Source organism: Nycticebus coucang, chromosome 14 (assembly GCF_027406575.1).
Source record: "Nycticebus coucang isolate mNycCou1 chromosome 14, mNycCou1.pri, whole genome shotgun sequence".
Lineage (NCBI taxonomy): Eukaryota > Metazoa > Chordata > Mammalia > Primates > Lorisidae > Nycticebus > Nycticebus coucang.
The window spans coordinates 11,974,805-11,985,259 of NC_069793.1; the positions used below are offsets into that span (position 1 = coordinate 11,974,805).

The window sequence follows — 10,455 nt, forward strand, 5'->3', positions numbered from 1 at the left end:
ATAGGCCATAAGGGAGGTGGGTTCTCAAACAGTGTTGATCTGAAATGCCAGAGACCAGATGGCAAAAGTGTGTAGAAGTCCTCTTTTGGTTGTGCCCATCTTCTCTGTGAAGAAGGTGAGTGGGAAGGTGGAAGGGGAGGAATTAGGGGTTTGAGAGAAGAAGTGATTGTTTTAGAACCAGAAGAGTGAATAGACTAGGAAAGTGCACAGTTTTCTGAGAGGCTTAAGAGCCCCGCTTTCAGTTAGTCTTCAAAAATGGGAGCAGTCACCTAGGCTGGTGGTTTTCCCTCATGTGTGTGGAAGATGAGAATGTAACCAAAGCCGGGTTTTGTTTGGTGAGTTTGAGGAAGGGAGAGAGGGCAAGGGAATTGAGAATCGGCAAGACAGTGCTTATGGGGGTGGGCTCTAGGAGTCTGAGAACAGGTGGAACTCAGGACACGAGATTGAGTAGGGGGTGGATTTATTTTTAATGGTAGGCTCTATCAGGTGACTATAGGAATGAACAAGATAAGTAGGAAAAGAAGATGGTCAGAAAAATTGGAAGGATCTTCTTTGTGAATGTTTATGGCATGAGAGTTAACAGGAGCGTGGTGGGAGAGAGTGGTAAGTGGGCGTTTAGGTGACTGCTTCAGGGCACATAGCAGTGGCGTAGTTGGATAGGTGGCATCGTGAGATTACTCAGATGATGTGAACTTCAGGACTGGGGTGTTTAGGGAGAAGGGAGAGAGAAGTCTGAAAGAGCAGGCCAGGAGGAATGGAGACAGCTATCTCACTGTAGTCCTGGGGCTGTGAGGGACAGTGGGAGGCAAAATAGTTAAATTGGGAAGGTGAAGGGTCAGGCTGGAGAAGAGGCTGCAGGGATTATTAACAACTGTATGTCCCGAGTGTGTGGATGTGGGCAGTTGGGGGGATGCTATGCACGGTCAGATTAGATGTCTAGTCTGTTGCTGGCCAATAGAAATACATGAGCCACATGTATAATTTAAAATTTTCTAGTAGCCACATTAATAAATGTAAAAAGCTTATAAATTACTCACCTCTGTCAGTGCTACAAAAATAGCAGGTGTGATTCATTTGCATAATGTATTTTATTTAACTCAATATTTAAAATATTATGAGTTCTGTGTGTAATCAATATAAACACTATTACTGAGATATTTTAGACTTTTTCAGACTAAGATTTCAAAATCAGATGTATATTTTATACTCACAACACATTTCAACTTGGACTCAGTAGGCACATTTCATGTGTTTCATTGCCATGTGAGGCTAGTGGCTACCATATTGGATAGCAGAGGTCTAGAACTTTTGGGAAGAGAGTAGGAGTCCTAGACTTTTGGTGGTGTCTGGCCTTGGTCTTGACTATCTCCATGTTGGATGGTGATGGCGAGGCTGAGAGCATGGATAGAGAGGGTGGCAGGTGTTAGCAGGAGCACAGAGAACCTTGACAGCTCTTCTTCACTTCCACTGTTGGAAGTGTGGAGGCCCAGCAAGGCCGAGCTTATGCTTTGATGGGGCACTCTGGATGTGCCTTTGACCCTGCTGGTAGAGAGAGGTGCAGTGGTCATTATAATTACTGTGAAGGACTCCTAGAGTTATTTATAATCTGTGGAGCCATGGTTCTTTGAACACACCTTGAGAAATCATGGCTTAATATATTCTGTCCAGGATTTTCTAGAAGTGCAGAGTCCGTGGTGGGATTATTGGAATCCTGAGGGATGTGCCAAGGAAGGCTTGTCAACCCGGACAAGTTGCATCTGAGCCCTGTGCTCTGCCATATGTCTCTTCGTCTGTCTGCTGATGGTAAAGCATCTTCAGTGTTTTGGAGATGTGGTCGTGATTGAAGAAGCACTGCAATGGAGAAAGGAAAAATCACTTTTGTGGAGTAGCAATAGAATCAAGTTCTGTAGATTCCTTTAGTTATTTGACAATTTCTTTGGACCTTTTTCATTCAGCTTTCTCTAGTCATTGGGTTCACATTAAAAAGTTCCAAGAATGGGGCCGGACGTGGTGGTTCTTGCCTGTAATCGCTACTAGCGTTCTGGGAGGTTGAGGCAGGTAGATTGCCTGAGCTCATGGGTTTGAGACCAGCCTGAGGCAAAGCGAGACCCTGTCTCTTAAAAAAATAAAAAATAGCTGGGTGTTGGGCGCCTGTAGTCCCAGCTGCTTGGGAGGCTGAGGCAAGAGAATTGCTTAAGCCCAAGAGTTTGAGGTTGCTATGAACTGTGACACCACAGCACTCTACCAAGGGGGACAAAGTAAGACTCTGTCTCAAAAAAAAAAAAAAAAAGGTTCCAAGGGTTCAGAAAAGGCAGCTTGTTGGGGAGTGATCTTGTTCTATTCTGGTTAGGAATTGGAGTTGGATCTTTCTTTGACAGATATTTCTGTAGGTCAGTCACAAAAGGATTATCTTTTGTAATATCCACAGTATTATATTTGCATTACTATTTCTTTTACATGGACTCTTTTTTTTTTTTAAGAGAGTCTCATTGTTTCACCCTTGGTAGAGTGCCATGGCGTTGACACAGCTCACAGCAACCTCAAACGCCTGGGCTTAAGCGATTCTCTTGCCTCAGCCTCCCAAGTAACTGGGATTACAGGCACCCGCCACAACGCCTGGCTATTTTTTTGTTTTTGTTGTTGTTGTTGTTGTTGCAGTTGTCATTGTTGTTATAGCTGGCTCGGGTGGGGTTCGAACCTGCCAGCCTGGGTGTATGTGGCCAGTGCTCTACCCCCTGAGCTATGGGTGCTGCCACTCATTATTTTATGTGAAGTAAAACTTTGTATTACTAGTTCATACATATGTAATAGTGAAATAGAAAATGTTCATACTTCTAAACACGTAAGACCATTTCCTGTTCCACACTGCACTTTGGAAGTGGTGCTGCAGATGGGAGATTGAAAAGTAGGGAAACAGTAGGCTGAGGGAACAATATGCCCTTGCAGGTGCGGCTGTACGAGTGGACAACAGAGAAGGAGCTGCGCACAGAGTGCAACCACTACAACAACATCATGGCCCTCTACCTGAAGACCAAGGGCGACTTCATCCTTGTGGGCGACCTCATGCGCTCGGTGCTGCTTCTGGCCTACAAGCCCATGGAAGGAAACTTCGAAGAGGTAGTGGGGTGACCAGGGACCGATGTCTTACTTAAGCCATGATCCTTGCTAGTGTGTCTCTGGTGGTAGAGGATAGTTGAGCACAGCACAGGCAGAACGTTCACTGGAGCATACATTCTGCATGGATTACATATTCTTAGAGACCCCCAACTGAATTCTGAAGAGGCTTCGTATCTGGGCAGTTGCAACCCAGTGGGCTGTGTAGTCCAGAGGTTTTAAGGGAGATTCCCTCTAGTTGTTAAAGAGAACTGCATCTTCTGCAGGGTAGAGTCTCAGCTTCTGATTCTAAGAAAGACAAGTCCCAGAACTATTCCATGCAAACTGCTAATGGTATGTTCTTGTTATACCTCATCTGTTTTAAGATTGCTCGAGATTTTAATCCCAACTGGATGAGCGCTGTGGAAATCTTGGATGATGACAATTTCCTGGGGGCTGAAAATGCCTTTAACTTGTTTGTGTGTCAGAAGGATAGGTGAGTGACTAGTCTCTTGTGGGGATCTGTGTCAGGTTCAGGTGCTCCTCTTCACGGAGGTAGAATTTCCTTCATGAGAGAAGAAAAGGCCACACAAATTAGCCCTTCACACTGGGTCCCCTACTGTGGGGTATGTGGTGTCCACTGCATGTGGTCATGTGTCGGGGCCTCGTGGAGACCAGGAGGATCAGGGAGTGACTTTCTCCCTGCCTTTCAGCGCCGCCACCACCGATGAAGAGCGGCAGCACCTTCAGGAGGTTGGTCTCTTCCACCTGGGCGAGTTTGTCAATGTCTTTTGCCACGGCTCTCTGGTCATGCAGAATCTGGGTGAGACGTCCACCCCCACACAAGGCTCGGTGCTGTTTGGCACGGTCAACGGCATGATTGGTAAGGTTAACCCCTGCAAGGCACAGCCCCACAGGCCTTCTGAGAACGGTGTTCTGAGGGATTAGAGAGAGCAGCTGGACATGACACTGGAGGTTACTAGTTGAGGCGGCAGCAAGCTTGTCCCTCCTTGCGGTGCTTACCTGGGCTGTGGGCTTTATAGTTCTGTTGTTCACGGCCTCTTTCACTTCTTCAGGGCTGGTGACTTCACTGTCAGAGAGCTGGTACAACCTCTTGTTGGACATGCAGAATCGACTCAATAAAGTCATCAAAAGTGTGGGCAAGATTGAACACTCCTTATATCCTGCCCAGAGCCATCCCCTTGCTACACATGAAGCACATCCTGCCATGTGGAGAAGCGACATTACTCTAAACTGGTGCTGGAAACCACTGTCCTAAATGTCTTCTAATGAAACCTGTGTGGAACAGGTTTTGTTTAGAAAGAGTCTCACTCTGTCACCCTGGGTAGAGTGCTGTGGTGTCATAGCTCACAGCCGTCTCAAACTCTTAGGCTCAAATGATCCACTTGCCTCAGTTTCCTGAGTAGCTGGGATTATAGGTGCTCAACACAACATTTGGCTAATTTTTCTATTTTCGTAAAAACAGGGTCTCACTCTTTTTCAGGCTAGTCTCAAACTCCTGAGATCAAGCAATCCACCTGCCTCGGCCTCCCAGACTGCCAGGGTTATAGGCTTGAGGCACCACACCTGACCTTTTCTTATTTTATTATTTTTTTTAATTTTATGTAGAAAATATCAAACATACACGGTAGTAGCAAGGGAATGACATAAGGAATTCCCACATATTTAATTACCCAGCTTCAACTGTTTCATCTTGGAAACGTACATTTATGTTCCTGGAATGTGTGCTTCTGGCTTTCTTGGTGTTACATTTCAAACATAAGTTTATTTATATATTTTTTATTTTAGAACATTGGGGAGTACAGATATTTTTTGTTACATGGATAAGTTATATGATACTGAAGTCAGGGTTTTTAGTGTACCTCTCACCAGAATTCAAATGTAAATTTAGATCGCAACATAGGAGCACATCTTTTCAGGGATTATGTCGGGGGCAGCAGTGTCTGCAGAGGAACAAGGGAAAAGGGAAGATGGTGAAAATGCTGGAAGCTCAAGAATCAGCCACTTTTGAACACCCAGAACCCAAGTACTGCTGGAAGTTTGTTTGCTATGGGAGATAGAAAAATTCCTCCTCAGGCAGGATGTGAGAGGAGCTCTGCTTGTGCATCTGCCCAGCTCCAGCCAGGGAGGGCTGAGTTTTTTGCTAACTAGCAGGACTTTTGGCAGCCCCTTGGCTCACTGAGCCTCATTCATTCATCCATGAGGTGTTGAGGCTAGGCTTACATGAGCAGTTCTTTAAAAAATATCCATACGTATCCAGGCTTAACACTAGTGGAATCTGATCTGTTTTATTTTTTTTATTTTTTTTTATTGTTGGGGATTCATTGAGGGTACAATAAGCCAGGTTACACTGATTGCAATTGTTAGGTAAAGTCCCTCTTGCAATCATGTCTTGCCCCCATAAAGTGTGACACACACCAAGGCCCCACCCCCCTCTCTCCTTCCCTCTTTCTGTTTCCCCCCCATAACCATAATTGTCATTAATTGTCCTCATATCAAAATTGAGTACATAGGATTCATGCTTCTCCATTCTTATGATGCTTTACTAAGAATAATGTCTTCCACGTCCATTCAGGTTAATACGAAGGATGTAAAGTCTCCATTTTTTTTAATGGCTGAGTAGTATTCCATGGTATACATATACCACAGCTTGTTAATCCATTCCTGGGTTGGTGGGCATTTAGGCTGTTTCCACATTTTGGCGATTGTAAATTGAGCTGCAATAAACAGTCTAGTACAAGTGTCCTTATGATAAAAGGTTTTTTTTCCTTCTGGGTAGATGCCCAGTAATGGGATTGCAGGATCAAATGGGAGGTCTAGCTTGAGTGCTTTGAGGTTTCTCCATACTTCCTTCCAGAAAGGTTGTACTAGTTTGCAGTCCCACCAGCAGTGTAAAAGTGTTCCCTTCTCTCCACATCCAAGCCAGCATCTGCAGTTTTGAGATTTTGTGATGTGGGCCATTCTCACTGGGGTTAAATGATATCTCAGGGTTGTTTTGATTTGCATTTCTCTAATATATAGAGATGATGAACATTTTTTCATGTGTTTGTTAGCCATTCGTCTGTCATCTATAGAGAAAGTTCTATTCATGTCTCTTGCCCATTGATACATGGGATTGTTGGCTTTTTTCATGTGGATTAACTTGAGTTCTCTATAGATCCTAGTTATCAAGCTTTTGTCTGATTGAAAATATGCAAATATCCTTTCCCATTGTGTAGGTTGTCTCTTTGCTTTGGTTATTGTCTCCTTAGCTGTACAGAAGCTTTTCAGTTTAATGAAGTCCCATTTGTTTATTTTTGTTGTTGTTGCAATTGCCATGGCAGTCTTCTTCATGAAGTCTTTCTCCAGGCCAATATCTTCCAGTGTTTTTCCTATGCTTTCTTGGAGGATTTTTATTGTTTCATGCCTTAAATTTAAGTCCTTTATCCATCTTGAATCGATTTTTGTGAGTGGGGAAAGGTGTGGGTCCAGTTTCAGTCTTTTACATGTAGACATCCAGTTCTCCCAACACCATTTATTGAATAGGGAGTCTTTCCCCCAAGGTATGTTCTTGTTTGGTTTATCAAAGATTAGGTGGCTGTAAAATGTTAGTTTCATTCCTTGGTTTTCAATTCGATTCCAAGTGTCTGTGTCTCTGTTTTTGTGCCAGTACCATGCTGTCTTGAGCACTAAAATCTGGTATGCTGATGCCCCCAGCTTTATTTTTGTTACAGAGAACTGCCTTAGTAATTTTGAAGGTTACCTCAATTGAGAACCAGTTAGATTAGATAATAATTATAAAAATGTCCAAAAAGCATTCTAACCCTGATGATTGCTTTAGACTTGGGTCTTGTTTGGAGTTGGGGATGACTGAGAAAGAGTGTTTCTGAATAAGATACGTTCCTTGACTTGCCTGTGTACCTGGAGATCCTTTCACACTGAGCGGAAGACGGAACCAGCCACAGGCTTCATTGATGGCGACTTGATTGAGAGTTTCCTAGATATCAGCCGTCCCAAGATGCAGGAAGTTGTGGCAAACCTACAGGTAAGCTGTGTGGTGGTCAGCCCTGGTCAGTCAAATAAGTCATGGCTGGTCAGGGCATGCTAGGAGACTCTGTACTCTGGGCACCTGCTGAGGTGCCATCAGCCCTTTAGGGTTCTTACTGGATGGGATGGTGGAGTCTGAGGAAAAGGAGGTATATGTGGTTGAGGCTCATGGATTTACCAGACACTGTGCTAGGGACTCTACACATGTTAACCTCTGTTTTTCATGAGTATGGCAACATTCAGATTCTCTGGCAAGACCCAGAGGTGGAAGGCAGGGTTGGGATCCTGCAGGGAAGAGGGATTTCCTCAATTCTGGAGTTTAGGATATTGCTTACTAGATACGGTGCCTCTGGAAACATCCTTGAAGAGGGAGGGATGTAGGCAAGGTGGTGGCCTACAAGCCTCAGGAGAGACCTCTATTGCCAAAGGGGAGGTGTGGGCTTCTGGTGTGTCCTTTCTCCCTGCTGTGGCAGTGGGGGAGCCATGTCCTTCCATCACTGTGAGCAGGAGAGCACCCTCCTGACCCTCACAGCTCCACCCCTTTTCTTGTTGCAGTATGACGATGGCAGCGGTATGAAGCGAGAGGCCACTGCAGACGATCTCATCAAGGTTGTGGAGGAGCTAACTCGGATCCATTAGCCATGGGCAAAGGTCCCCAAAGGCTTTGCCCTGCTGCCCGCCCCCTCCTCTCCTACCATTGTATTCTTGGCCATGAGGGACCTTTCCCTAAGCCAGCTGCCCCAAAGCCACAGTTCACCTGTGTGGAAATGGGGCCGTCTTAGAACTAAAACTAGTTCACTAGTGACCTGGGCATGGGCTAAAGGTGAACCATTTTCTCCCTGGATTTTTACCAGTCTCAAATGATTCCAGCTATCACCTTGGCCCACCAAGCTTTGATTGGTATAGCCAGTTGTCCGCCTTCCAGGGAGGGATCTCGTGGCTCTTTAGCTGAAACGAAGCTGTGTGTGCGTGTGTGCGTGCGTGCGTGCGTGCGTGTGTGTGTGTGTATCTCACACTCATGCATTGTCCTCTACTATCTTTATTTAGGTTGGGAGTGTAGGGAGGTTGCCCATAGTAGGGAAGAGGGTTGGGAGGGCTTCATTATCTTGAAGTGAAACCTTCCTTTTACTTTTCTACTTTTGCCTGTGAGAGCATTGGTTACAGGCCATGGGCTGCCTAAGTTCAAAACCTGGAGAAGGTGGGTGATCCCCAAGCCACAGGAGGTGGGGGGATGTCAGTTTCTGAGTTTTACCAAATAAAGTAGTATCTAAGAAGAAGAGTACATTTATTTCTACTTTTCTCCCCTTGCCTAGCTATCCAGCATCCTAGGAATGCCGTTCTCAATTTACTGCAGACTCACGCAGTATCCCCCACTTGTCCTTGCTATTGGAACAAATCTCTAAAGTATGTCATCTTTACCTCTCCTTTGTCATGTGATTGCTTTCGGTGGGATCACAAGGATGATGGGTATCAGGTTTTGGAAATTCAGTGTTATGGTTACCCTGACTCAAGAACAACTTCTGATTCTCAGTTATATCTGCTGGTAACCTGCTGTGCTTGGGCATTGTTTAGGCTACCTTTCCTGACCTTACTGTACAGCCAGCTGTGTCCACTGTCCAGTCCATTAGCCCCTAGGCCACTGAGTATCTCCTCATGCACCTCCTGGCTTCTTGTTGCCACATGCCCTTTGGATTCTCATTTATTCCCTCTGGTCTAATCAAGTGAAGCTTTGGTGCTTTTGATTTGAAAATACAGGAGTAGGATACATTTGCGGTTTACTCTTCTGTCTGGCAAACAAAGCCTGTTTTCTTTCAACTCAGTGGGTCAGAGTATTTGGGCCCATATTTCTACCAGTGATCTAGTGGGAATAAAGGCTGCTCTGTCCCAGCTGTGGAGTAGGGTTGATCCTAGGCACATTGGCTGGCTCTTTTAAGACCAGCTTTTGATACAGTGCAGGAAATTTGTGGTTTTAAGTTCAAAGAGTGGTTTTGAGAGATTCTAGCTTAAAAGGAAAAGAGCAAGGAAGCATCTTTGCTTTGGGGGGGTCTTCTGGAGTACCCTTCCCTGGAGAAATTCTTTTGTTTTTTATTACCCCTCTTTTCCCTTTACTTTCCTGGGATCTCAGGATAAGGATCTTAAGAGAAAAAATAATCAGCAGCTCAATAACCACAGTTTGAACTTGAAACTCAACACTGTGATTTGAATTCTTAAAGTCATGGTTTGAATTTGAAAAAGGCCCGCCACACCCCATGCCAGAGACCAGCTTTAATGAAGCAAGCATTCAACAGTCTCCAGATTGTGATTACTGTAAAATTTTAATCCTAGCTGGGAGCAGTGACTATAAGGTGCCATGATCAGAAAGACAAAATGGGATTATTACTCTGGTGCACTTATGTGGTCTGATCGGCAGTCACTGAGATCACTCCTACTTTGAGTGGAAGGTCATTATCATTGGCTTGGATTTGGAAGCTTGTGGAGTTCTTGAAATGTTTTGCTTTTTTTGTTTCCTACAATCTTGGGTATATTCACTCAGGATTGAATTCCAGCGACCCTTTGGAAACTGACATCCTGCCTCCATACTTCCATATCCCCTTCTTAAAAACCATTAATCATCTTTCTAGGGGTGAAAGGTCTTCGAGTGTGGCTCTAGCCAGCTGGAACAGCTCCATTCCGTGTAGGCACTGTTGAGCTAGCATCACTCCAGGCCTCTGCACGAAGGGACCTTTGGGAGAATACTAGAAACACTGACTCATCACATGACCATTTGGAAGGGTCACAAGCCAGAGGCGGTCATTCTGCAGCCAACAAAAACTTAGATCCTCCATCCTTAGTGTAGGGTCCCTTTTGTTACTGAGAAGCCACAAGCCACAGAAGTGGTAAAGAAACACTGAGAAACTTCAATTAAGAGATATACCCAAACTAGTCCTTGAAGATAAACAATATTAACTTAGACGCTCAGAATCCAAACTGAGATGCTTTGGGGTCAAACAAAAAGATAAGAAAAAGCAGCAAAAAGAAAAAACCCAAAGAAGCTAATTCTTAATAGAAGGAGCAAGGTGAATACCGTAAGGTCACAAAGTTTATGGATAAGTGAAAGAAATGCCAGGGGATTTGTTTGGAGATTTGCCAACAGAAATTTACTATGTAGTTAATATCCTGGGGCTCTCTTTTGGGTGGATGTTGAGGTATCTATCCCAGCTGCTCATTTACCAATCTGGAGCAAACCTTGCCAGAGAATGAGTCTTATACGGTGAGGTGGGCGGGTTGGGGTTCCATAAAATAGTTGTTAAAGAGTGAAGGTGGCCCATTGGGGCT

General features: G+C 44.7%; 1 protein-coding gene across 1 annotated transcript in view; it reads left to right on the plus strand.

Moving 5' to 3' along the window:
• The window catches only part of DDB1 (damage specific DNA binding protein 1), a 44,808-nt gene extending 36,250 nt beyond the window's left edge, over window positions 1–8,558 (plus strand). The window contains exons 22-27 of the mRNA XM_053561499.1: window positions 2,947–3,117; window positions 3,480–3,589; window positions 3,807–3,976; window positions 4,170–4,272; window positions 7,015–7,138; window positions 7,696–8,558. Coding sequence (XP_053417474.1) covers window positions 2,947–3,117; window positions 3,480–3,589; window positions 3,807–3,976; window positions 4,170–4,272; window positions 7,015–7,138; window positions 7,696–7,779 — 762 coding nt within the window. The 3' untranslated portion in view covers window positions 7,780–8,558. The remainder of the gene's footprint in view (window positions 1–2,946; window positions 3,118–3,479; window positions 3,590–3,806; window positions 3,977–4,169; window positions 4,273–7,014; window positions 7,139–7,695) is intronic.
• Window positions 8,559–10,455: the final 1,897 nt, after the last annotated feature.